This window comes from Poecilia reticulata, chromosome 8, assembly GCF_904066995.2.
Source record: "Poecilia reticulata chromosome 8, P_reticulata-male-v2, whole genome shotgun sequence".
In the NCBI taxonomy this organism is placed as follows: Eukaryota; Metazoa; Chordata; class Actinopteri; order Cyprinodontiformes; family Poeciliidae; genus Poecilia; species Poecilia reticulata.
In genome coordinates, this window is record NC_088837.1 from 17,566,764 (window position 1) to 17,590,123 (window position 23,360).

Here is a 23,360-nt window from a genome sequence, read left to right on the forward strand (position 1 = left end):
TAAACTATTTTATTTATGGACCTATCCATTCACTTTTTTTTTTCTTTTTTTTTTACCAAGTCGGCAATGGCAGAATTAGACTTATCATTGAATAAAATATTGTGAATAATCTCTAGGAACATATAATACGTTTGCTATTTTCAGTTTTGCGTAGGAGTGCATTTTGACTACTTTCAGTATGTCTTCCTATACTTTTCAGTCTGATTTCCACACTTAGACTTTTTTTTTCTTTTGGAGTTTATAAAGCTTTGAAATGTAATCACAGAAGAGCAGTTTTCGAATAATCTGCACTTTAAGTTAACTTTCAACAGCTTACGGCAATAAAATGCTGTCCCCTTGGGGGTTCATCTACATACCAGATGCACCTGTAGCAAAACTACCACCACACCTCTACCTGCTGTTTCCTTTCACAAGGAGAGCCCGCCCTCGTTACGCATCTTTCATTCCTATTGGCCAGTTGGGTGAGCGAGCGATGCCAGTGTGGAGCACCTGGTAGTCACTCATCGCCTGGACTAAAGTGGAGCTGTGTACAGTGAACTGACAACACAGCAATGCGGACGGAGAGAGGCAGAAACGATTGGGAATAGTCCGGCTTTCTGTAACATCTCGGTGTTTCTGAGCTTCGTCTGATTGTAAAGTATAACAAAGCGGATATTTCGTCTTCGGGAGGACGTAGAAGAGGACATTAGCTGTCTGGAAAGCCAAACCGGGGCGGATATTTCCCGAGGAAAACCTGAAACCACATCCGTATTCCCAGCCCTGCGGTCGTGTGGAACACTCAACTAAAAGAATGGTTGCCTGAGTATTTTTATACGCTCTTGCATATATTTTTTGCCAGCATCGCTTGCGAATTTTTTTTTTTTTACAGTGCCGCTATGGTGGACTCTCCCACTAAGAGGAAGACTTTTGTGGTCCCAGACATAAAGCCATTGGATTTGTATGACTGCAGTAAATCAAAAATATGCGCAAGTGTAGGATGGCTGTTGGCGAAGTCCTACGGGAGTTCAGGTAGGTTTTTGTTCGGGCCTGGTGGCTTAAAACCCTGTTTTACTCGGGACCCCCATTCTTTTGTTGTCTGGTAATGTGTTTACATTATATTAGTGAAACGCACATGCACGGAAAGCAACTGCAGTGCTTATATTGTTCGGCGATTTTGGCACAAAGAGCCGCATGTGAAAAGAGGACGCTGGCACTGGATGCATTTTTTTGGGACAGTGACACATGTCATTTATTGTCTCTTTGGGTATGTATGTCAAAAAAACGGGCCTCCTCTTGTAGGCCTCCCTTATCAAGCTAACCACTCTGTCCTAATACCAGCCCTGAGGTCTGAAATGACAGGCTACGCAGACATGGTACACAAGGCATTTGTGTTCTCAAATATGTTCTTTCATCTGTGATAATAGCAGCTTAAACCAGGCAGACTGAACTGTGGAACCAATAGGGATAAATGAATCCCCACGTTAAATAATATTCTGCATTCCTCTATGGCAGCTTTTAATTAGACATTCTCCAGTCACCAAAACTCCTGATTGACAAACCATCCAGCCGCTGTGATGCAAGAAACTTCCGACTTAAAAAAAGTAGTATTTTATATACAGTTCAGATATGTGTTTGGGTTGCTTAAGCTCTTGTCAGCTTTGACCCTGATATGTTGACGTGTGGCTTTGTTTTAGAACGCCAACTAGGAAAACATTAAAACTCTCACAAGAGGAAATGAGACACCTAAGTAGTCATGTGTGCCTTTTCATTCCAGTTGACTTTAAATTTTACAAAACGGCTCTCTCATCAGTGAAATTATATGTAATCGACTTTGAGGTAATTTAATCATATATACTGAAAGGTTTAGAGAAGATTACGAATCTTTTTCATTTTGCCAATAAAGTTGTTTTATGCATGTGAGCTATTTTGTTACACAATGCTACACTGATCCTGTGTTTAAGACTCCAGGCTGTTGCCACCTTTGTGTACTCAGTTTAGCACCTCAGCCACACCCTATGGTCAGTCATGCCAAGCCACTGGGATATAACAACAAAACACTCTGATCATGTTTAGTTTCTGTCTTAATCAACTCAATGGCCTTGCTGATAGAATCATGCAAATTCAGGATGACATCAAGTTCTTTCCCAGAAATTCAGCTGGTTAGGGCAGATAGCCCAGGATAGGTCATTTTAGCTTTTCAAGGGCAGTTAGCTTATTTAAAACAATAGACAACATTTTAACAAATTTCAATGGCAGTCTTTAAAGACTGCCATAAGTGTTCTATGTGCCAGAAATGTATGTTCTACATTGTATGTTCTATGTGCCAGAAATGTATGAAAAGCTTTGTCATCGAATGTATAAGCTCCTCAAAAATAAATCTCTATTTAGTCATAATAATCTTCTTAAGAGGTTGAATTAAAATATTTATGTTGGCATGAAAAAAGGTATTAAGGCTTAGGGACCAGGACAGCAAGTAGGTTAAACATAATCATTATTCATTTAAGCAAAGGAGCATTCAAGGAAATAATCGAAAGGCTAAAAATACCGAACTAGAATTTTTATTTCTCTTTTACCTTTTGGCAATGACATCTAGATCCGTTGCATGTATTCTTAGAGGACTGTGACATTGTTTCAAAAATGAACTTGGATATTTAACTAGGTAACAAAAACATGATCCACATGGAATGTCACGATGGAAAAATGATTAACAAATCATCTGAGGGTGACTCAAGCTAGTGCTCCATTAAGCTGGAATGAAACTCAAGATTTACCTGTTTAGGCTAGAAGGAAGCTTGTTTTTCAGTAAGCAACACTTGCATGCCTTCAGTTTGCTTAAGCCACGTGTCTGTTATGGCTATTTTAATGCTGTTATATGATAAAACAGGGTGTATTCAAAAAAATGTTACCAGACAATTATGGTCTAGGATGGGATGTGCCTTTTGTATTCAACTCCAGTACTCAAGGGCCAATGTCCTGCAACTTTTAAGTGGGAATCAACTGGCTCAATTAAGTATATAGTCAAGCTCTACATTGTCCTGCTAACATCCGGGTTATTTGACTCGGGTTTGATGAAGCAGAAACGCGTCTAAAAGTTGCAGGACACCAGCCCTCGAGGGCTAGAGTTGAATACACCTGGTCTAGAATGTTTGCTTGTTGGTGTTCGGTCAGAAAGTTTAAATTGTGTACGAGGTGATTTTCCTTAAGATCAAGCCTTTCACACTGTTGCTGAATTTTACTTTAAATTTCAGGGACTTCAGGTCAATTGACCCATTTGCTAATTCATACAGCCATTTTGTGCCTTTGTATTCTCCATTTCAAACCTATGCACAAATCATTTTGTACCCATGGACTTAAACCATTTTGTTTTAGTGTAATGTGTGTTTTATTGACGTACTTTCATGAGTTACAGGCAAACACGTTTGTACAAATTCTCAGATTTTATGTAAAATATTATTCAAAGAAAAGTTAATACCTGAAAATTTACTCCTTATTGTATGAACCACTGTAAGAAAGGTCATTTCCCACTCTCTTATAGGGGACTTAGATTTGAAGTGCATCAAGATCTAATTAGAGTTTGTTTCCATCATCTCTTCATATTGCATACTTGCCTTCTCCTCTAGTGTTGTCCTGTTTACTTCTGAAGCGCTCGTAACGTAATCACTTTCACCCTATAGGATGTAGCTCAGTGTACACTGGCCCTTTAATGCAATTAAGCCTCGTGTGCTGCAGTAGAGCAGTGTCTGTTAATGTTACAGGATACAAAGGGCTTTCAGGGCTAGCATGTTCATTGTAAGTGGATCTTTGAGGGCACGTGAAGACGAGACACTTCATATGTTGTGTTTTCTCTCTCAATCGGATTGTGGTTCAGAGATCAATATTTGCTTGCTTTCAACACTTTTAGCCACACAAAGAAAATATAATTTTTTTCATCTTAATGTAAATTAATCTGAAGAGTTTTTACTTGCAAACCTCGCCGCTGCACATCGGTAATGATAATGATCAATGTGTGGTTTGAATTTAACTGTTCTGAAATATAGTTGATAAAAATGAGCTATGGTGGTCTCTGTTGGTGTTATTTTGAGTTTGAGTGGTTACATGGAGTGTGGGCTGCTATCGTTGCTCTTCTGACTAGAGCTAAGTTTTGGGGCAACAGAACAGTACCTGCTTTGTTCTAAAAATAAAACCCGGTAATCATATGTGTTTGATCCTTTCAGCCACATGATGAGGACATCTGAAACAACAAGCAGTAATACACTGAATGTCAGTGAATTAATCACTAAATTACGGAGTTTTTAAGTTTTCAGCAGGCATTTGCCCATCAGACCTTGTTTAAATCTGTTATTCTTAAACTGTAAGGATGCTGTTCCTTCATTCTGAGGAACCTTTCTTACTTTGAACATTTGAGTGCCAATGTTTTGCACGGAAGCCTGTTCTGCCGTGTGTTATGACCACTTTGAGAGATGTGTTAATGTTCTATGACCCCGCCGGTATACTAGCTCAATCCGTCGATGAAAAGGGACACGTTTCCTGTTATCCAACTATCCACGTCAGTTTAGATACCAGCTAGCACTGCAGACCTGCCTGCAGCTTTGCTTGTAAATTGTCAGTTCCTCCAGACTTTTCAAAGCTTTTTACAGTTTTCATAAATGTTTGCATATCTTCTCAGTTACCTTTTCTGTTAGCATGAATAGGAAAAGGTCAAAGTGAGCTACCTCTGTTGTCAGGATTTACTGTATTTGATCCACAGATGGACAGTTGCTTCCCTATTTTACCTGGAGTAATCTGCCAGTGGTACTGACTGAGTCAATAAACTTTGCAAACTTTTGACTTTTGCCTTCTCACTCAAGCTAATAGATAAAGCACCGACTCATGACCTGTAAAAACGAGAGGCTCTTGCACCAGCCTAGGCAAACAAATATAATTTTCTTTTTTTATATATATAAATGTTTTTAAACAATTGTATGTATTTCAATATCAGCAAATTTTGTTGTTTTGCTATGTTATAAGTTGCATTCATACCATAACCCCATCATTAGGATTTAAATGGCAAAATATTTGACTTTATAGTGAGTTCTTTATGCATCTGCTACTTGAAATGTGCCACTGGTTTTAAATTGATATGTGACGGACTAAGTCATTGTTCATGGTAAGTCACATAGGGAAATTATTCTCAGATTAGTCTTTCTCATCTCGCTGAGTTGTGGTATTTGCATCCGTTTTGCCTTCTAGGGGAGATTTTACCACATTTTTATGTATGTATACATTAACTACTTTAGCTGCTGACAGGTATTTATAACGTTATTGTGAGCACTGTTGGAGTTTTAGCTTTTGAGACTAATATTGAAACAAAACTAACAAATGACGATCAGTTTTAGACTCAAAGGTCTAAATGTTTTCTGGGCTTTCATTACTGATGTTTCCATTTCTAAAGGACCTTTGAACTCTGAGACACTTATTTACAGACACCACAGTTAATGTTTTTGTTCGAAAGCTGCTTTAATTGTGGGTGTGTCGAGTACAGTTTTAACACATTATTTCTAGTGTAATGTTGGTAATCTAGGTCTTAAATACTCAATGACCAGCCTAAAGACGTGCTTAGTTTTCTTTCTTATTCAGATTTGCAGGAGAAAGGTGTGTCATAGCTTGGTGCATTAGGTGAAGGTTGGAACTGGGAAGCTATAGCCATTAGTTTGTTGCATATGCTTAGACAGCAAATTATTTTTAAGGTGTATTACTTGCAATTTTTCTAAGTTTTTTTTTTTTTTTCCCAGTAAATCTAGTCACTTAAAACTAACCAAGTTTTTTTTTGTATCTTTGTGTTTCATTTTGAACCATACACTTAAAATCCAATTATAAGTTGATATGCAGCCACAGAGACAAAGAATTAATTTAATGTTCAGACTTTTATGTTTTTGAACAGACTTTTATGTTTTTGAATGTTGCTTTTCTTTTTTTTGGGTCTGTATTGTTGCAAATACGTGCGTTGTAACAACACTGTGACTGAAATATGACTCTTTATTAGTTTCCTGGGGTTGATGAGCAGATGGGAATTTTAAAAACTACACAACAAAACCTGCTGTATAGAACTCTCTGGTTATCTGTACTTTCTTTTAACGGACAAACAAAATTTTTTGATCTCCCCGCTCTCAGATATATTGAACGCTTCATGGTATTATATCCTGAGAGTAGAATCTTAAAGATGGCAACAGATCCTGAAAAGGTAATAAAAAATCAGGCTTCTCTGAAAACAATTTGATTTACTGCCTCTTGGTATTTTGACCTGAGCAAGTCGGGCACCTTCAATTAATCTCTGAAAATTGCCAGCTATAGTTTCAGAAAAGCACATGTGCTCAATAAAAATGGCAAAGAAAAAAAGCTGCAGGGCATCTCGTAATTTGGGAGTGCCAACTTCTTGAGTTTATTGTGATTGTTTTTTACTTACTTCTGTAATTATAACTGGGTGGTATAAACAACGGGCTTAATCTGCCCCTCTATTTGTCTGAAGGCAACTTTTGAAACCAACTAACTGTTTTGTGTTGGTCTCTACCTGAAGTTATCAAAAATGGTAAGGGCGATAAATTTTTTTTAACACATTTTTTGGCTTAAAAATATATCAAGCAAATTCTTTACTGTTTTAGTTAATGTGAGTATGGAAATAATTTGCAGTTCTACTTAAGCAGCAAATTACAATTCAATAAACAAGGACCAAGAATAACTTGTTCATATAAAGCACACATTTTTTTTCTACAAAAGTTTAAACCCATTTTACTTTCCGTGTCACTTGACATCCAGGAAGTGTTTTTGTTTCCATTTATGTCCTTCCTTGGGAATTTTTCTGTTTCTACAAAAGTGTTTTGCCATCTGATATGTGAAGCTGTTTGGTTGTAGACAAATTTTCTGTTTACTTAAGAAGTGTGATGGTTATGGCTAACCTTGAGTCTTTGGATTGAATGCAAGATCCCACTGTTACACAGACATATTTTTATTGTTTTGTATTTGCTTCCAGAGCCTTATTTCAAACTGTGATTTGCACACTTCTGGCTGAATTAAATGTTCCCTCTGCCACTTGTTAAGTCGTAGTTTTGCTCAGTAAGTGTAGTAGCTCATTTCCAAACTCCTCGGGTTTGTTATTTTTGTGCTCAAGGCTCTGCTTGTTTTGTTTACAGGTGTGGATGAACAGTGCATCACCTCTTAGACATCCGTTTAATCTTCCTGAAGGTGTTTCCTGGTTAAACAGGATTCTAGCTCAACCCTTTTTAATTTTATATTTTAAGTAGTTCCTCCATAACTTTACCTGCACATATCCTGGTGACTTTAATATCTTAACACCCATTTAATTTGGGTTATTTATAATTACTCTTGAGTTATTTGTCTGTTATATGACCTTTACCCTGCCCTACAAATGACTGTTACCAAACCACGGTTTTAAAATGCTAATTGATCTAATCGGAATCTGTTTTTGTCCATTAATAGAAAATGTCCCCGCAGAGCTGCGTGACCCCTTCTACTGTGACCAGTATGAACAGGAGCATCTTAAACCTCCAGTCACACGCCTGCTGCAGTCCTCAGAGTTGTACTGTCGGACCTTCAGCATCGTAATGGGGAGTACTGGATCGGAGGCACAGCCCAAAGACAACGTCGCCCTGCTGCAGATCCTCACCCAGAGAGGCACAGTCGCCAAAGATCAAGGATCCACAGTGACTGAGGCAGACCTGCGACATAAACCCATCAAAATGGTAATGTCTGCCAAACTTTTTGTGGAGCATTTTTTTTTTTTTTTTGCAGAATAGGGTTAAATTGAGCCTTTTAAACTCACCTGATTTTTAATTATGTTTAAAATGTTATAAATGGGTAATTGCACAGACATCTGCATCACCTCTTTATTCACTAAACTGCTTCCAAAATCCAGCGCTAGGCAATAATGTAACAAGAGCAGCTTTTGCTCAAATTCAGAACAGTAACGTAATGAACAGCAATACGTTGTGTGCATGATTTGCTTATTATTTTTTGTGCCTTATGTTTCTCTTCTGAAGCCAGTTCTGTTATTCAGAAAAAAATAGAAGAGGTCAGGTTCACTTTACTATTATTGGGCCATGTTTATGCTTTGATTCTGGGGATTAAAGGACATCAAAAAGACCCTTACTCACGAGCCCTTCCCCCAGTGCCATGCACGTCCCTAACTGATCTCAAAAGATGAGTGGTTCCAGCTGCAAGGACGAGGGCATGACTACTTTACTTTCAGGGTGTGAGAGGGAGATGGAGTCCATGTACAATAGAAGGTCCAGATCAGAACAATAGCTAGAGAGTTCTAGTGAAACTTTAGCTGCTGTGTTGAGAGAATACATTGAGCTGGCTCAGTGAGTTTAAATCAAGAGAAACAGGTTTGTCCTCTTAGCTGCTGACAAAGCCTCTCTGTATGTCTTTCACTCTTCTTGTGACATTATATTGCTCACAACTCTTTAGCCTGAAAATGAATTTATTACATAGAGAAAATATAATTTTTGTATATGATTTGTGTTGGGTAGATGACATTTAAAACGGTTTACTGTGCAGTTTATATAAACCATACCATTTACACTGATCAAAATTTGTGCACACACATGCTGTTTTTGAAAACGAGGCCCTCCTCGGGGATTTGTAGGGAACACTTTTGTACAGGGACTCATGTTTGCTCCACTGCAGCCGATTGCTTGGTACCACAGCTTGTACTGTACACCTGATGACAGCAGTCTTTTTTTATTCTCCTTTTCAGACATTGGTTGCGTTTCAGTGACATAAAAATGAAATCTTGCTGTTCACTGAATCCAGCAGAGATGGGTTAATACCATGTCGCTATGAGCTTACACACAACAAAAGACAGGAATGCACAATCAGTGGGCCGACAGTGTTGTGGGTTACAGTGCTGTCCTGCTAGCTTCCACAGGCAGCACTTTGGATTTTATTCTACTGTGCACAGAATTCTTCTTAGGCATAAGAGTTGGTGTTTGGAATGGGCTAGTTTTCTGATGATGAGCCAAATTTCAACCTTGGAGCAATATGCCCCATCTTCAATTGAAGCAGTTCTTGCTGAAAACTGGTCAGTACTTCTTTTTTTATTTTGATTTATGACTATTTGGTCTTTAAAGCTGGAACCTCATTCTAGTAGAGATGAGTGGTAAACTGTTTTACAACTGTATAATGCTTTTTCAACCAAAAGACACCATGTTTTTTTATTTACCCTTTCATGTCTTTTTCTGATTATTTACATCCGGCATATTTTCAGCATCATACTTGCACAAAAACAAGCACTTTGGAGCATCAAGTGCTTTCTTAAACCTCTCAAAAGCTTTTTGATTGCCATTTTTTTCTAATTTCATGTCTTGACACTTACTAAAGGAAAGCTAAAAGATTTGTAAATGGAAATACACAGGTGTCGTTCATGGTTGTCATGTTATCACTTAGGCATAAAGCTCTTCACTGACTGTCTCTGCCACTGCTGCAGTCGCTATTTGATACTGTAGTGTATTATCCCCCAGTTATGGACTGCTTTTGGAGTTTGTCTGCCAGTGACTGGCAGTGCAGCTTTTATGGCAAGCATAGAAAGTGGGTCATGCTGCAGTATTACAAGGATGGAGCATCAGTGTGATTCCTTGCCAGTAAAACGGCTTTTGCAGCAGTGGCAATCTGCTGCAGGTTGGCTCTTTGTTAAAGCTTCTCATTTCTCTAGATGGGATTCACAGCTATGCTCGTCTACTACTGCTGCGGCCAAGTAATTTGCTTTTACATTGCAGATTTCATGTGGAAAGGTCAAGGTTGTTGCATTAGCGTTGTTTACTGATTTTTGGAAAATTGGGTTATATTTAAATCCAAACACTGCAGATCAACTAAAGTCGATGTTGTTTTGTTTCTTCTTGCATCTACATCAGGCTGGAGCTTTGGTTATCTGAAAAACTGTAATAAAAACAGAGACATGGTTCCCCTGTTAAAGTATACACTGTTTCTAATGAAGAAAAATTGTTATTTATGTAAGATGGATCCTACTTTTTTTTATGTTTTATCTTGATTTTGCTTCATTTAATATTTTGTAAAATGTTCTTAATCAAGTAAAGATGTTTGTTGTTGTAAACAAAGTCTTCTATATTTTAGTCAATGAGGGTCTATCAATATTTGGGTTATTCTGCTTGCATCTGCCCAGCCCCCATTACTCCTCAGATTGAGGATAAAGATCTCTGAAGATTAGGCATAATCTACTATATAGACTGAATGTCGTCTTTCATGATTGGTCGACATCCTAGAGATGACCACTGACCCCCAATTTCACATGTTTAGTGGATGATTGCAGTGCTTTTTGAACAAAAAATGTACCACAGCCAGGTCTCATTGACTCCTTTACTTTAGTAACTCAGACCCATGCGAGTTATGCTTGTTAAGATTGTGAAATGAGAGGTATAACTTGAAAACCATCAGCCTTGTTGTCTAGCTGGCTTCTCCGGCCATGCCAGCTCTGCCTTATATGTTAACCTTTAGTGAGGGTTTGCCAGGATGGGTGGGTGCAACATAAACTGGTTAGTCACACCTTGAAGCAGTTTTACAATATCTGGTATTGACATTGATGTAATAAAGTTGATCCTAACTTAGCTAGATTTCATTCTTGTCCTGTATTGCGTTTGTTATATCAGAGACACTGTCTTAGGGAGTAGTGCTGTGTTGGCAGGTTTCTGGTTAAGAGAACATCAGTCAAGAGCTTAGCTGAAACCGTTAATATAATGACAACCTTACACCATTTATTCTGCTTTGGTCTGTTGCTCTTTAGAAAATATTTGTTTTTATTAATTAATCTTTGAAATGTGCTGCATTTATTTTCATGTACATTTATTTTTGAGCAGATTTCCCGTGGTTAAGTGCAAGGTTCATGTACATATGGGTATTAACCTCTTTTCCAAAATCCCTGGCTGGGCCCCAGGCCTGCTTGATCCCCCTGTTTGTCTCCCCATCAAACAGGAACAAGGCAGGGACGGGGGATGGGGTTAAGTCATATTTCAGACGTAATCCCCTCAACATGACTTTGTCTAATGATCAACATAATTCCTTTTTCTTAACTTATTTAACAACTATCCTGTAAAAGTAGTTTTTGTAATCATGTTTTAGATGTTTAATGTGAAAGGGATTTGTTGTTTATTTTTGCTCTCTACAAATATATTGCAGAGGTGCAGGATGTTTCAGAGAACCAGGGTTAAGCCAGGAGCACAAATCAGTACTGCAGTCAGGCTTGTACTCAGATGCATTATGGGTCAGCTGGCTGGTTGTTATGGTGATCTGGCAGGCTCAGAGCTGTGTGCTGGAGTGGCTTCTCTCTCTACTCATTAGGGAACCTTGTGATTTAGCTTAGCAAACTCCCCTGGGCCTGCAGTGGCAAATCTGCAAGTGGCTGCAGCTCATTCTTCCTGTTCTGTTTAACTTTTTTAAAATATCTTAAGTCACCACTGCTATTTGAAAATCACATAACCCAACAAAGGCAGAGTTGGCCACATTTGGGGACACATTTGTGGCTTTTTTTGTTGTTGTTACCTTTCATATTGAGCTGTGGTAGAAATCTAAAGCTAAATGTAGAAATGTGTTACAATTAGAAATTACTTTGTGTTTCATAGATTTTTATATTTTTATATGTTACAGCATTTGTGTGTTTTTTTTTTTTTGTTTTTTGTTTTTTTTTCTAGAACATTTCCCTTTTTAGTGGAGTGCAAAACGTTTTGAGCTACGTCACCCGAACAGGCAGATGTGGGAATCTCACAGGCAGAACATTTTTGAAATGTGCAAGACGCCGCACTCGCACTCGCATGTTGCATATTTGTATCTATTTAGTAGTGGGCATTGTAGGAATCTTTAATATTTTCTTTTTTTTTTTCACTGTACTTTAAACATTGTAGAAAAAAAAATTTACAACAAATTACAACTGCTGCTGTTGTGGTCACAGCTTCTGAAGAGGACAGTAATAATTCTGATGATTATGATAGCTTGTTTCATTCATGCACTGTGCAGTAAGTAATATAGATTACATTTAACAGAAACTATCGAATCGATTAACAGATCATTTTGCAAAACACAAGTGTTTTATCTATTATTAACACTGGTTAATAAAATCATATGCACAATCCTCAAATCTAATTGGAAGCAAAGAGCTGGTTGTTTGTATTTACCAAAAAGGCAAGCTGTATCTCATAATCATGACGGTAACAGCTTCTTAGTTTGTCAACAGTATTTGGAGGGCAAACCACCTAGGGCCTCAGTCGCTGCTCTGAATGACTCGTCTACAGAATAACCCAATATTATCTGACAAATGTTTCCTAGCATAGCCTGCTCTGCCAGGGGTCTGCCCAGGTCAGCACTTTACCACTGGGTTCACTAGGCAGACATGTATGCCAGGCTGGTTGTCGGCTACACTGCTACTACTCTGTATCTGGGCAAAAGTAAAAGGGAAAGGATGTCTGGCAAGTGTATTTGTTAGTAGTTAAAGGAACTAGGCAATGATTTTCCCAGATTAAGCTCCAAAGTGTTGATCAACTGAGTAGCCTATTGACAGGAATGAGTTGATTTTGACCAGTCTTTTGTTTTGTAAATAATTAACAAAAGCAGAAAAGCATTATATGTTTGAGGATGAGGGACAAGCTGTTAAAAGAATAACCTTATGTACAAATTATTCTAATCTTACTTTTTAAATGTTGTGTCTTCTGTGAGGTCTTGTAATTAGATCTGGTCTAATAAAAAATTCTTGTCTCTGGGAAATTGATGGTATACAAACAAAGAAAATCATTATTAAACTTGAATAAACTAGAAAAAATAGGTTTAGATGTGTTTGAATTGTAACACTGTAGTGCAAGCAGAGCACAACTACTAATAAGATAACAGGTTTAAAGAATTAACATTCTCGCTTTGACTGAGCTGATAAGGTTGGTACTACATTTAATGAGCTCTGTAATGACCTCCTGTGAGGAAATACCCAAAGGATATAGTTGTAAATATGAATGTTTTCATTTATATTCTGAACTCACTTTCAACACATTATTTAGTCTTAAACCTAATAAGATGCACCTCTTCTCTCATGGAGTTTTTCTTTTTCTATTTGTGTTTTCTTGTTGTTGCATAACAGCCTTTTTTTTTCATCTGGCATATCCTGCATGTGTGTTTTTTTACATGAGTCGTATGGAAATATTTCACTGTGTAAAAGGGAACGCAAAAAAAAGGGAAAATAGATGAAGAATGACGGCTCTAGGACCTGTGTGTTATCATATTACAAGTCTGCTGTCTATTTAATGATTTAATGAATGTACAAACACGGGTCCAAAGTTCACCCACATCTACTGTTTGTGTTTGCCTGCTGAAAAAAGTTTGAGACGTTTTTTTTCCTGGTCAACCAATGGGTTATAGTGACCTCTAGAGGATACTGCTAGTAAACAGTGACAGCCCTGCAGCAGGCAGAAATGACATCTGTTGATTAAAAACAACTGTTCAACAATATTGTATTCACTAATTAGTTGATGTCACCTCAGGTCTGGAGTTTAATTCCTTTTCTTTGTCTTTTGGGATTTTTTTTTTTTTGCAGAGTGCCCATCTTGCAGTGATGGATGCCTTGATGACTGTGGAAGCCATGGAGACTGTGACTGCAGTGAAGTCGTGTGGCTCTGCTGAATTACTGGATGGAGCTGCTAGTTGGGAGGATGCTCTGCTTCACTGGGTTAACATGGTAAGGAGTAAACAAAGCATGTTTTAAACTCGGATTTCTATTAATATCTGAACGTATTGATTTATTTTTATCCCCCTCTTGTTGGAGACATGTTACGTGAATTTAGATTTACTTGTGATGTATGATTTTATTGTATGTTTTATTACAAATATCTATGGTTAGTATGGATTTTATCAGTTCTGATAATCTGTTCTTAGTTAAACCAGATGCTCCGAGATCGTACTGAAGGAGCTCAGACTGACTCGTCTCAAGCAACAACGGAACCCCAACCCGTTGAGCCTTCTGTGAGTATTGCTGACATTCAGAACAACTCGGCACATGAGCCTCTGAATCTTTTCAGGATTATTTAAATGGGTTATATTTAAAATAGGAAGAAGACATTTGTCATAAGAAGCAAAAATATTTGGATCCATGTAATAAATTTTCTGCAATGTTTGTAAACTAAGTGGCTTTTTTCATGTTCAGTTAATCTTTAGAAGTCAAAGTGAGTTTTAGTAATGGCCAATAATTAGTGCATTGCTACAAATATTAGTTAATGCCTTTTTGCTTTTGGATGAAACGCTCAACTTTTTGACGAGAACTGTTTTTTGTAACAGACGAAAGTTCAGGATCAGTAATATCTCTAGTAAAAAAAAAAAGCAACAAGGGAGAAAGACACAAAATAGGATGAAAGTGGACTTCTGCAAACTTTACAACAACCTCAGACATGGAGCACTTGAAAAAGTACATTTCTTTTGCACTTTCAAGAAGCTGTCCGGTTTGTCTTTTTCCTCCACTATAATCTTAATACCTGTCCCTGTGCTCCTGTTCTCTATTCTCCTCTTTTTTTTTTTCTTTTTTCTGTTACTCTCTCCTTTGTTCTGGCAGTGTCCTACACGCTGGTATTGGAAACTTGTTCCTGTAAGTTCCCTCCTCTTTTCTGCATCCCTATCCGTCCATCCTTCCAGTGTCCTCATCAAATTTCTCAAAATTCTGATCAGGTCTGTTCTTTTAATGCCCATGAGCCAGTTTGAGTTTGCATTTTTGCATCAAATCTTTGTTTGCACTGAACAGCACTTGATTCAAAGTATAACAGCAATGCAGTTTCACAACAAGTCCAGAAGGCATTATTTGTGGAGACATGAGTAGTGCATGAATCATTGTTTTAAAAAAAGCTGGACTTTGACTGCCATGTGTATCCCGGTTTCTTAGGTGCTTTGTGTTTGCACGGGTTTTACCATTGAGGAGTTTAGGCAGGTGGTTCCTGCCTTGTTTTGTATTCTGCAGTGTTACCTGAAATGTTTTTCCCTCTGTCTTTCTCTTTCTAGAGGCTCTCTTGATCCCCTTTCTCACTTCCTTTTATCTCTGAAATAGTTTTTGTCTTTGCCTCAATAACAAACTCAACCATTCTCACCTCCTTTTGCATGTCCTTAGCTGTACTTTTTATTTGTCCTTTTTCTTTGATTCTAAAGTAATTCCTAACTTGTCGCAAGCAACAGGTGGCCACAAGAGTGCACACGTGTGTCCTTAAAGAATTGACTAATACGTCAGATTAAGTTATTAGTATTCATGTTAATTAGCAATTTTATCTGTTTTTATAGCTCCGCTACAGGAAGGATAAAATTCAGTCCAAAGTGAAACCAATCTTTCCAGAGGTGAATGAAGTTAAAGATCTCTCCAGTGGTTGTGCTGTTGCTGCTGTCATACATTACTATTGCCCTGGACTACTAAGGCTTGAAGGTACTGACATATATTTTTTAATTCTGTGCTTTAATAGAGGGGCTTTTAGCAGGATACAAATTATAGCTCAACAAGTGGATGATGGTAGAAGCTCATACAGCCAGAACAACACAACACAATACTAAATTCCCATTGAGATTGACAAAGTGTTTTTGATTTTAATTTAATTTAACCTTTTTTTATCTCTAGCAAAAAAGGCATGATCCAATATTTTTTTTTGTCAACTGTTTAATTATATAAATTTGGACAAAAAGCAATATCTTTAACTTAATCTAAGTTAATTTAACTTAAATTTTCCTATTAACAAATAAAAACCTATAAATATTAAAATAATTTGTTAAATGTATTTGAAAAACTCAGAACAGATAAGACTGAACTTCCAATAATGAAAAATTAATCTTGAGTATCATGTTTAGCGAAAGAAAAAAACTGAGACTGGTTCTTGATACTTAATTGTAATGATGGTTATTTCACATGGAATTTAAACTTGGCATAAATATCTGGAATAAATTGACATTTAGAGGCATTTTGAAAACTATTTCTAATTATTATTTTTTTGGTATGTGTTCTCCTTGGTCCATTAACAGAGAATGCAAATCACCAACCATTTACCTGGTAAATGCCTCTTCACACACCTGTTCACATGGAAACACTGAAGTTGGCATATTGCTTGTAGTTCAGAATTTAAACGAGTGGAACGACTCTTTAAATAACTATATTGGAATCCACAAGTAGTGTGATAACCTCAGTTCATAATTCAGTGCAATTCAGTTTATATCCAAAGCACCAGGTCACAACAAATGTTGTCTCAAGGCACTTTACAAAAAAGTCAATTCAGCCCGATCAAAAGTCAATTACATGCATTTCAAATTGATCCTAGTTACTTATTACTTGAGTTAATGATCCTAGTTACTTATTACTTGAGTTAATATAATGACAACAGGTCATGTCTGTCAGTTTAACACTTTTACTCCTCTCTGTAAGATGTTTGTATGAAGGACTCCATGTCGGTATCAGACAGCCTGTACAACCTGCAGTTCATCCGAGAATTTTGTGACAGCTGTTTGAAGGGTTGCTGTCACTTGGCACTCGAAGATATGCTATACACACCACAGGAGCTTCAGGTAACCACTCTGTCATTATTTGACTTGTACATTAAAATTACATGATAGTTCTCTAACGTCTGACTTGATGCGTGTCATCCTGTAGCTCAATTTTCTGAGTTTCCTGTCTGAACTGCTTTACTGGTTTGAAGTACAAAGGCCAGAATTTGTTCAGCCAATAGGTGAGTGTCACAGGTTTGCGTTCTTTTGTAAATGTTGAGCATTACTTCGAAGAAGAAATGCTAATGGATCTAACATGGAACCAACTGGGTTCTCCTTTTTCATCAGATGAATCCACACCAGTGACACAGAGTAACACCAGTGGTAACAGGTACAGAAATGTTTTGATTTAAATTTTTTTATATATATATATAAATTTAATAAATATTTATTTTGTATTTAGAGTTGTCCAACAATTATTGAGAGCTAAAGCTATATATATTTTTTTCTATTTTTTTAGTACTTCTCCTAACATCTTCAAGAAGCCTTTTCTCCCCATTTCTTCTTCTGCATCAGGTATTAAGTCAGTCAGTTTGATTCCCGTTGGTCCTTGTTTTTGTTTCAGTTTTGTGGTGTTGTGTCTTTATTTCTACATGTATATTTCATGCATATTTTGTTTGGTTGTTGTGTGCATCCCTGTGATGTTTGCATGCCTTTACATGTTTGTCTGTGTCCCATTGTACTCAGGACCTTTGACTCAGTCTACCTCAATGTCTCATATAGAAGGAGTTGGAAAGACATGGAGCAAGAAACCTCTCAGGTAGTGCCAGTGCACAGAGTACATAAACGGTTACATCCACCAGTTTGTTTTTACTTGAACTTGCTTTCCTCTTTCTCTTAGTCGGCCCTTGTCAGCAGTATCCTTCAGCATCCCTTTTGGCCTTGACAGTGACGTTGATATAGTGATGGGCAACCCTGTAATAACCCGCTCTATGAGCTCAGATCAACTCAACCCAGCAGGCCAAAGCATGAGTCAGCCCTACACTACTCCTGAAGACATTAGCCATTTGGTTGGTAAAGCCCCTGGACCAAACGGTCCTCAGAGAGCATCATGGGCCACACAGACTCCCGTTATTCCAAGGCTGGCTGAGGAAAACGGACTTGAGACAAATGAAACTGGAGAGCTGCCCACCATTGAAGAGGCTCTCCAAATAATTCACAATGAAGGCAAGATGGAACCTAGATTACACCCTGATGGTGCTCCTGATGGCTTCTACCTCCACTCACCTGATGATCCTGCAAGTTCTAGATATGATGGCAACCTGACCCCCCTAAGCTGCTCTGCCCCAACCCACTCAGGAATGATGTACCAGCCTAAAGAGTCCACCAAGGAGCCAGCTCGCACCAGAAACGCCTCAGGATATTCACGGGATGATGACTCAGTCTTGAGAGATGGCAGTTTAGATTCAGATGCCTTAGAAGACCTGCCAAAGGCCCAGTCGACTCCAAACACACCAGCTGCCCATGCAAACTCTTCCATTAGCTATGTTAAGGATTCACCCGACAGTGGCGTGAAGATGACCAGCTTTGCAGAACGCAAAAAGAAACAGAGCATGGATTCTCCTAAAGGTAGCGACCCATCTTCCCCTCAGATGACCTCTTGGGCACAAAAGTCTGAAGAAAGCCCGAGCAAGAGCCCACAACTGAATAATGAGATGACTGAACTGGGAGCTCGGCTTGAAGAAAAAAGAAAAGCCATTGAAGCCCAGAAAAAACGCATTGAGGCCATTTTTGCAAAGCATCGTCAAAGACTGGGGAAGAGTGCTTTTCTACAGTTGAAAAAAGAGCAGAATGATGTTGACTCTGAGGAGAAAGGAGAAGATCTTTCACATTTGACTTTGGAGGAACGACTTGCTCGAATGGAGGAGGAAGGGAAGGAACAAGATCAACAGCGCCTCTTTATGGAGGATGAAATAAGTGGTAGAGGAGGACACGTGCTCAAAGAGGCCAGTCAGACACCTGGTGAAAAAACAGGAGCCCCTTTAGGGGATTATAACAACGCTGTGTCCAAGTTGACCGCAGCATTGTCCTCCCTGCAAACTGACATGCAGCGACTGAGTGAACAGCAGAATCAACTAATCAAGAAGAAACCTGCAGCGTCCACGAACAAATCTTGGGTTATTCCAGCCAACCCTAAGCCTTCCAACTCAGCTCCTCCTTCACGCGTCTCACGAGAATCCACCCGAGGTTTGAATTTAGCCTCCTCCTCTCCCTCACCATCACGCAAAATGGCAAACCCTTCTGCTCCTCCTAAATCTCCTAAAGTTCATCGACGAGCTCAGTCTGTACCCCCTAAAAGTCCAAAACACAGTTGCCAAATGGACACAAAGTTCCCAAAGAATTCAAGGGTTCTCACCCCACCCCAGAACGTGGACCGTATCCCCCATCTTCGTCGAGTAAATCATTTACAGTTCCAGGTTCAGACTTCATCCTCCTTCTCTATAGGCGACTCTGAAAGCCTGGATGAGCTACGTTCATTTGGGCAGAGTCCCATCCCCACACCTTCGTTGACTCCTATACCAACTCCACCTCCTCATCCTGCAGCAGATGATGCCCTGTCAGAAGTGGGCTCCAATGATGGACAGAGTATTTTTAGCATGGATATGGAGGCAGGGCGCTCACACAGTCCCCTGGTAAAGAAGGAAGGGCTTGCTAGTGCAGGATGCAGCTCTGGTGCCCCTTCAGAGTGCTCCTTCGAGAGTGAAGCCCCAGCTGGAATGTCTAATGGCAAACGCAGTAGTTTAATTGAGATCTCACTCACTGCCTTGCGAGCGGAGAGGGAGGAGGATGACGAAGTGCCTGACACATTATCAGATTCAATGAGTGATCGAACGGAGCCAGAATCGAAGGCAGGAGTTGGTTTCTTTTTCAAGGTTGGTGCTACATCTCATTATTTTTGGTATCTGGTAAACCATGGTTTAGGTGAGTGTGTTAATGGCTATTAATTTCTACTTGGTTTTGTCTTTGTAGGATGACGGGGATCGACCAGAGGATGAGATGGCACAGCGAAGAGCAGCTCTTCTTGAGAAGCAGCAAAGGAGAACCGAAGAGATGAAGAGACGCAAACTTGAGCAGGAGAAGGAAAAAGAATCAAAGTAAGACTTTTCTTCTTTTTTCCACTTATGCAGCTGGTCGTATTACTAAATATGAACAGTAATGGTGCATACAATAAAACCAATTTTAGCACAATAGGCACTCCCTAATGACTCATGTACAGTCATATACTTTTAGATTCTAGTTTTTAAATCATATTTGCATTTGTTATATCTGTATTCCCAGTATTATACATTTTGACATTGTGCTCTCTGTCTCCCTCTGCTCTTAGCAAGCCCCAGTGGATGATCATTGAAGGCTGGGGCAAGAATGAAGAAACACCCCAGACCCCAGGCACCCCTCCGGCATCACGTACCCCACCAGCAGAAGGCACTCCCCAGCGCAGAGGAGACTTCACCAGGCAGGAGTATGAGAGACGACAGCAACTGAAGATTATGGAAGATCTGGACAAAGTGCTGAGGAAGAAACCTACAACAGTCCGTGATGTGAAGAAACAGAGACCTAAGACGGTTTTCAGAGATGACTCTGTTTTGTCAAATAGTCCCGTCAAAGGTAAAGGCTTCCGAAACCACCACCAAATTTCTACGTTTTAGAAACATTTTCTCTGCTTTTGCTTACTTTTTTTATAACATGCTCCTGTTGTTTTTTTGTGTAGGAAACAGGCTGAACAAAGGGAACTTCCACTCAATGATGAACCTGTCCTCTATGGCTAATGACTCTGGAGGGCTGACTGTCAGGAAATCTCCAAGGTAACATACACAGAGATGATGGTTTAAATTTATTCATGCCGGGGCTTTAAATGCTGGAGCTGTTTCATATTTGCCCTGGACAGGTCAAAGAACGTTGCATTAGCCGTCAGAGAAAGGGGACCTGGATAATGGATTTTTACAATGAACAAGTGGTTTCATTATTTGTTTGTTTATCTGTCTCTAGCTACAGTTGCTGTGGTAGTCGTTATCAGTGCTATCAGGTGCAAAGGTGATGGTGACGATTAATGTCTGTAACCCACTTAGTTTTTTTTTTTTTTTTTTTTTCTAGCCGATCACACTCTCCTTCTCGGTCACGGCTAATGTCACCAGGGCGAAGGAGTGCCCAGAATGGGGAAAAAGACTGGGAAAATGGATCCACCATTTCCTCCCCAGCTTCCATTCCAGAATATACAGGTCGGTGATAAATTCATGGCTAAAGTTTGTTTTAAAAATGTGAGCATTGTTTTATTAGAACAGCATATCATGTGTCAAAACTGTTTTTCAGGACCAAAGCTATACAAGGAACCGAGCTTTAAGTCCAATAAGTTTATCATCCATAATGCTATCACTCGCTGCTGCCTGGCCGGCAAGGTTAATGAACCACAAAAAAACAAGATCGTCGAGGTAAACAATGCTGCTATGTTACGGTCTCACCAAGAGGCCCACGCGCTTACTTACAAACTCTGCGTGTCTGTTTTTGTTTGTCTTTTCAGGAAATGGAAAAAAGCGCAGCCAACCATTTCCTAATCCTCTTCCGAGATGCCAGCTGCCAATTCAGAGCAGTTTACACCATGAACCCTGAAACCGAGGACATGGACCGGCTCACTGGCATTGGCCCACGGAACATCAAACCTGAGATGGTGGAGTCCATTTACAAGTATAGCTCTGACCGTAAACAGTTCACCGTCATCCCGTCCAAAACCATGTCGATGAGTGTTGATGCCTTCACCATTCCTAACCACTTTTGGCAAAAGCGTCCAGGAACACCTAAAAAGTTGAACACCCCAAATTAAAGGCTCGCCTATGGTTGGGAAAGATGCTACAAATCAGGAAATATACACAGTTAACTCATTCTTCTTTTTTTGTTCCCTGGCTAGTGTGGAGTGTCAGATCGTTCTGTTGGGGGGGGGGGGATGGAAAACGACTGCTCAGGTATTTTTCCGGTTATCAGCTTGGACCCTGAGAACCAAAGTGGTGACTTGCCAAGAGAATGAGTCAATGACTCCTTAAATAAGCCACTTTAGCTAAAAGAGTTTATCTCCAGAGCTTCTGACAGGTTCTGAATGATCCATTCAGATTGTAAAATGTAATGGGACAAATTTCATTTGGATAAAAAAAAAAGTTTCCATTTTCCTCCTCATGCCTTGCCTTACCCTGCCATGTCTGAGTCTTGTTTTTTTGGACTCGAAAAGGGAGGGGAGGGGAGAATTACACTGCCTTTGCCCGCACAACAGTATTTTGGGTACAAGCAGCTCCCACCCCTCAAAGTTTTGGTTTGGTTTCCTTTCGCTGCCTTTTCTTCTTACAGGGCTCCGTTTCCCTCCAGTATACTGAGACACATGGCTCAGCTCTCTACTCTGATCGGAAATGAAGGCTGAAATGTATAGGCAGTTAACGCTGCTCTCATATGAATGTAGGGCACACGCTAGCCGCTCCTAGTCAGGACCAGAAAATACCATAGATATACCAGAGGCTACTTTCACTGCAGATTGCTTTCCACACTCGAAACTGCTTGTGCCCCATATTTTCTGCACTCCACTCCTTCAGCTGTAGACATCTGGATGTTTTTTTTATATATATACTTTTTGACATGTGTTTTGCTAGCAACTGATTGAGTCTTTGAGAACTGAAAGAAGAATGAAATATCCTGTGACTTTTCTGTTTGTTGTTTTTTTTTTTTTTTCATGGAAATAATGGTTTTGAACTCGTCTTGCGAGCTCCGGGGAGGGGACAGAGATGAAGGAGAGCTTCGTCATGTTTATCAATACTTGGATGAAGCTCTGTATGACAATGATAATCAATCTTGATTTAATATATACTGAATGCTGAATACTTTTCTTTTTTTTGACGATGATTTGTAAAAAATTAAGTTGACCTTTGTGAGCTACAAATAAGCTAGACTGCTGCTTAAGCATTAGTGAGATGTATGTTTGAGATGACAGTGAGTGAATGAGAACGAATTTGAATTGTTCTGCAGCTGAAGTTCCTGATACTGTTTTAGGATAAATAAACCATGTAGGTCACTGAGCTTGTTTCCTAATGCATTATTCCCTGTTTATATGTCCAGGCATATAAACAGTAGGTTTCTTAACGAAGGATCATTCTGGACTGTAACAGCCCTCGTCTACCCCACAGTCTCTTGAGACTCCTTCATGTACAACTGGGGAATGTAAAATGCCAAAAGCTTTTTTTTTTTTTTCTTTTTTTTTTTTCTCAGTGCTAGGAAAAAAAAAAAAGACTCCAGAATTTCTTGATTAATTAAATGCTGGCAGAAAATCTTGAAAATCAGCTTTCTTTGCAGTCTTGCAGCACTATTACAGTTGCCACAGTGCAGCTACCTTCTTTTAAAATCACAGAATGCCTCCATGTAATGTGCTGTTTGAAGGGGACTCCTGTGGATGCAATGTTGAAACCATAAATAAGAAATAAACTGTTGATTAAGTAAGTGTGTGGGGGATTACGTGTAGATTTAATAGATGTTTGTATTTATCAACTTGTAAAGCTTCATATGTGGTAGTGAATACTATATTTTGATTCTGTGCAATTCTCCCTAAAACTCCCCACATCATCCAGAGGTATATTTATTTCCATTTGAATTATTTGACAAATTTATTTTTTAGTTTGAGGTTCTCTGTCCTTTTCTCTCCATTTTTTTTCTTTAATGAAGGTTATATGTCAAATTGCCATTTCAGAAAAGATGTCATAAGTTTGTTTTGTTTTATTTGCCAGTACATTTTGTATGTTCATTTCATTAAGTGACTCCTTTACAACTGGACCAGAAAAATAAAATCCTTTTTAAATCATCCACATTTTTTT

The 23,360-nt window shown here is 38.9% G+C and overlaps 1 protein-coding gene across 4 annotated transcripts; it reads left to right on the forward strand.

Annotated features, from left to right (window-relative positions):
* The first annotated feature begins 467 nt into the window (after positions 1-467).
* Positions 468-23,349, forward strand: camsap3 (calmodulin regulated spectrin-associated protein family, member 3). Of its 4 annotated transcripts, none has more exons than XM_081610103.1 (18): positions 468-1,008; positions 7,453-7,715; positions 13,559-13,699; positions 13,897-13,983; positions 14,567-14,599; positions 15,280-15,418; positions 16,403-16,542; positions 16,628-16,703; positions 16,810-16,852; positions 16,982-17,037; positions 17,209-17,281; positions 17,363-19,394; positions 19,492-19,616; positions 19,847-20,127; positions 20,231-20,324; positions 20,614-20,738; positions 20,830-20,948; positions 21,038-23,349. In XM_081610103.1, the coding sequence occupies exons 1-18, from the start codon at positions 876-878 to the stop codon at positions 21,335-21,337; spliced, it is 4,260 nt and encodes a 1,419-aa protein (XP_081466229.1). In that variant the 5' UTR covers positions 468-875; the 3' UTR covers positions 21,338-23,349. The 4 variants fall into 4 exon arrangements, with proteins under 4 accessions (XP_081466229.1, XP_008414251.2, XP_017161666.2 ...); XM_008416029.3 differs by having other exon boundaries at positions 17,245-17,281; XM_017306177.2 differs by having other exon boundaries at positions 17,248-17,281.
* The last annotated feature ends 11 nt before the right edge of the window (positions 23,350-23,360 follow it).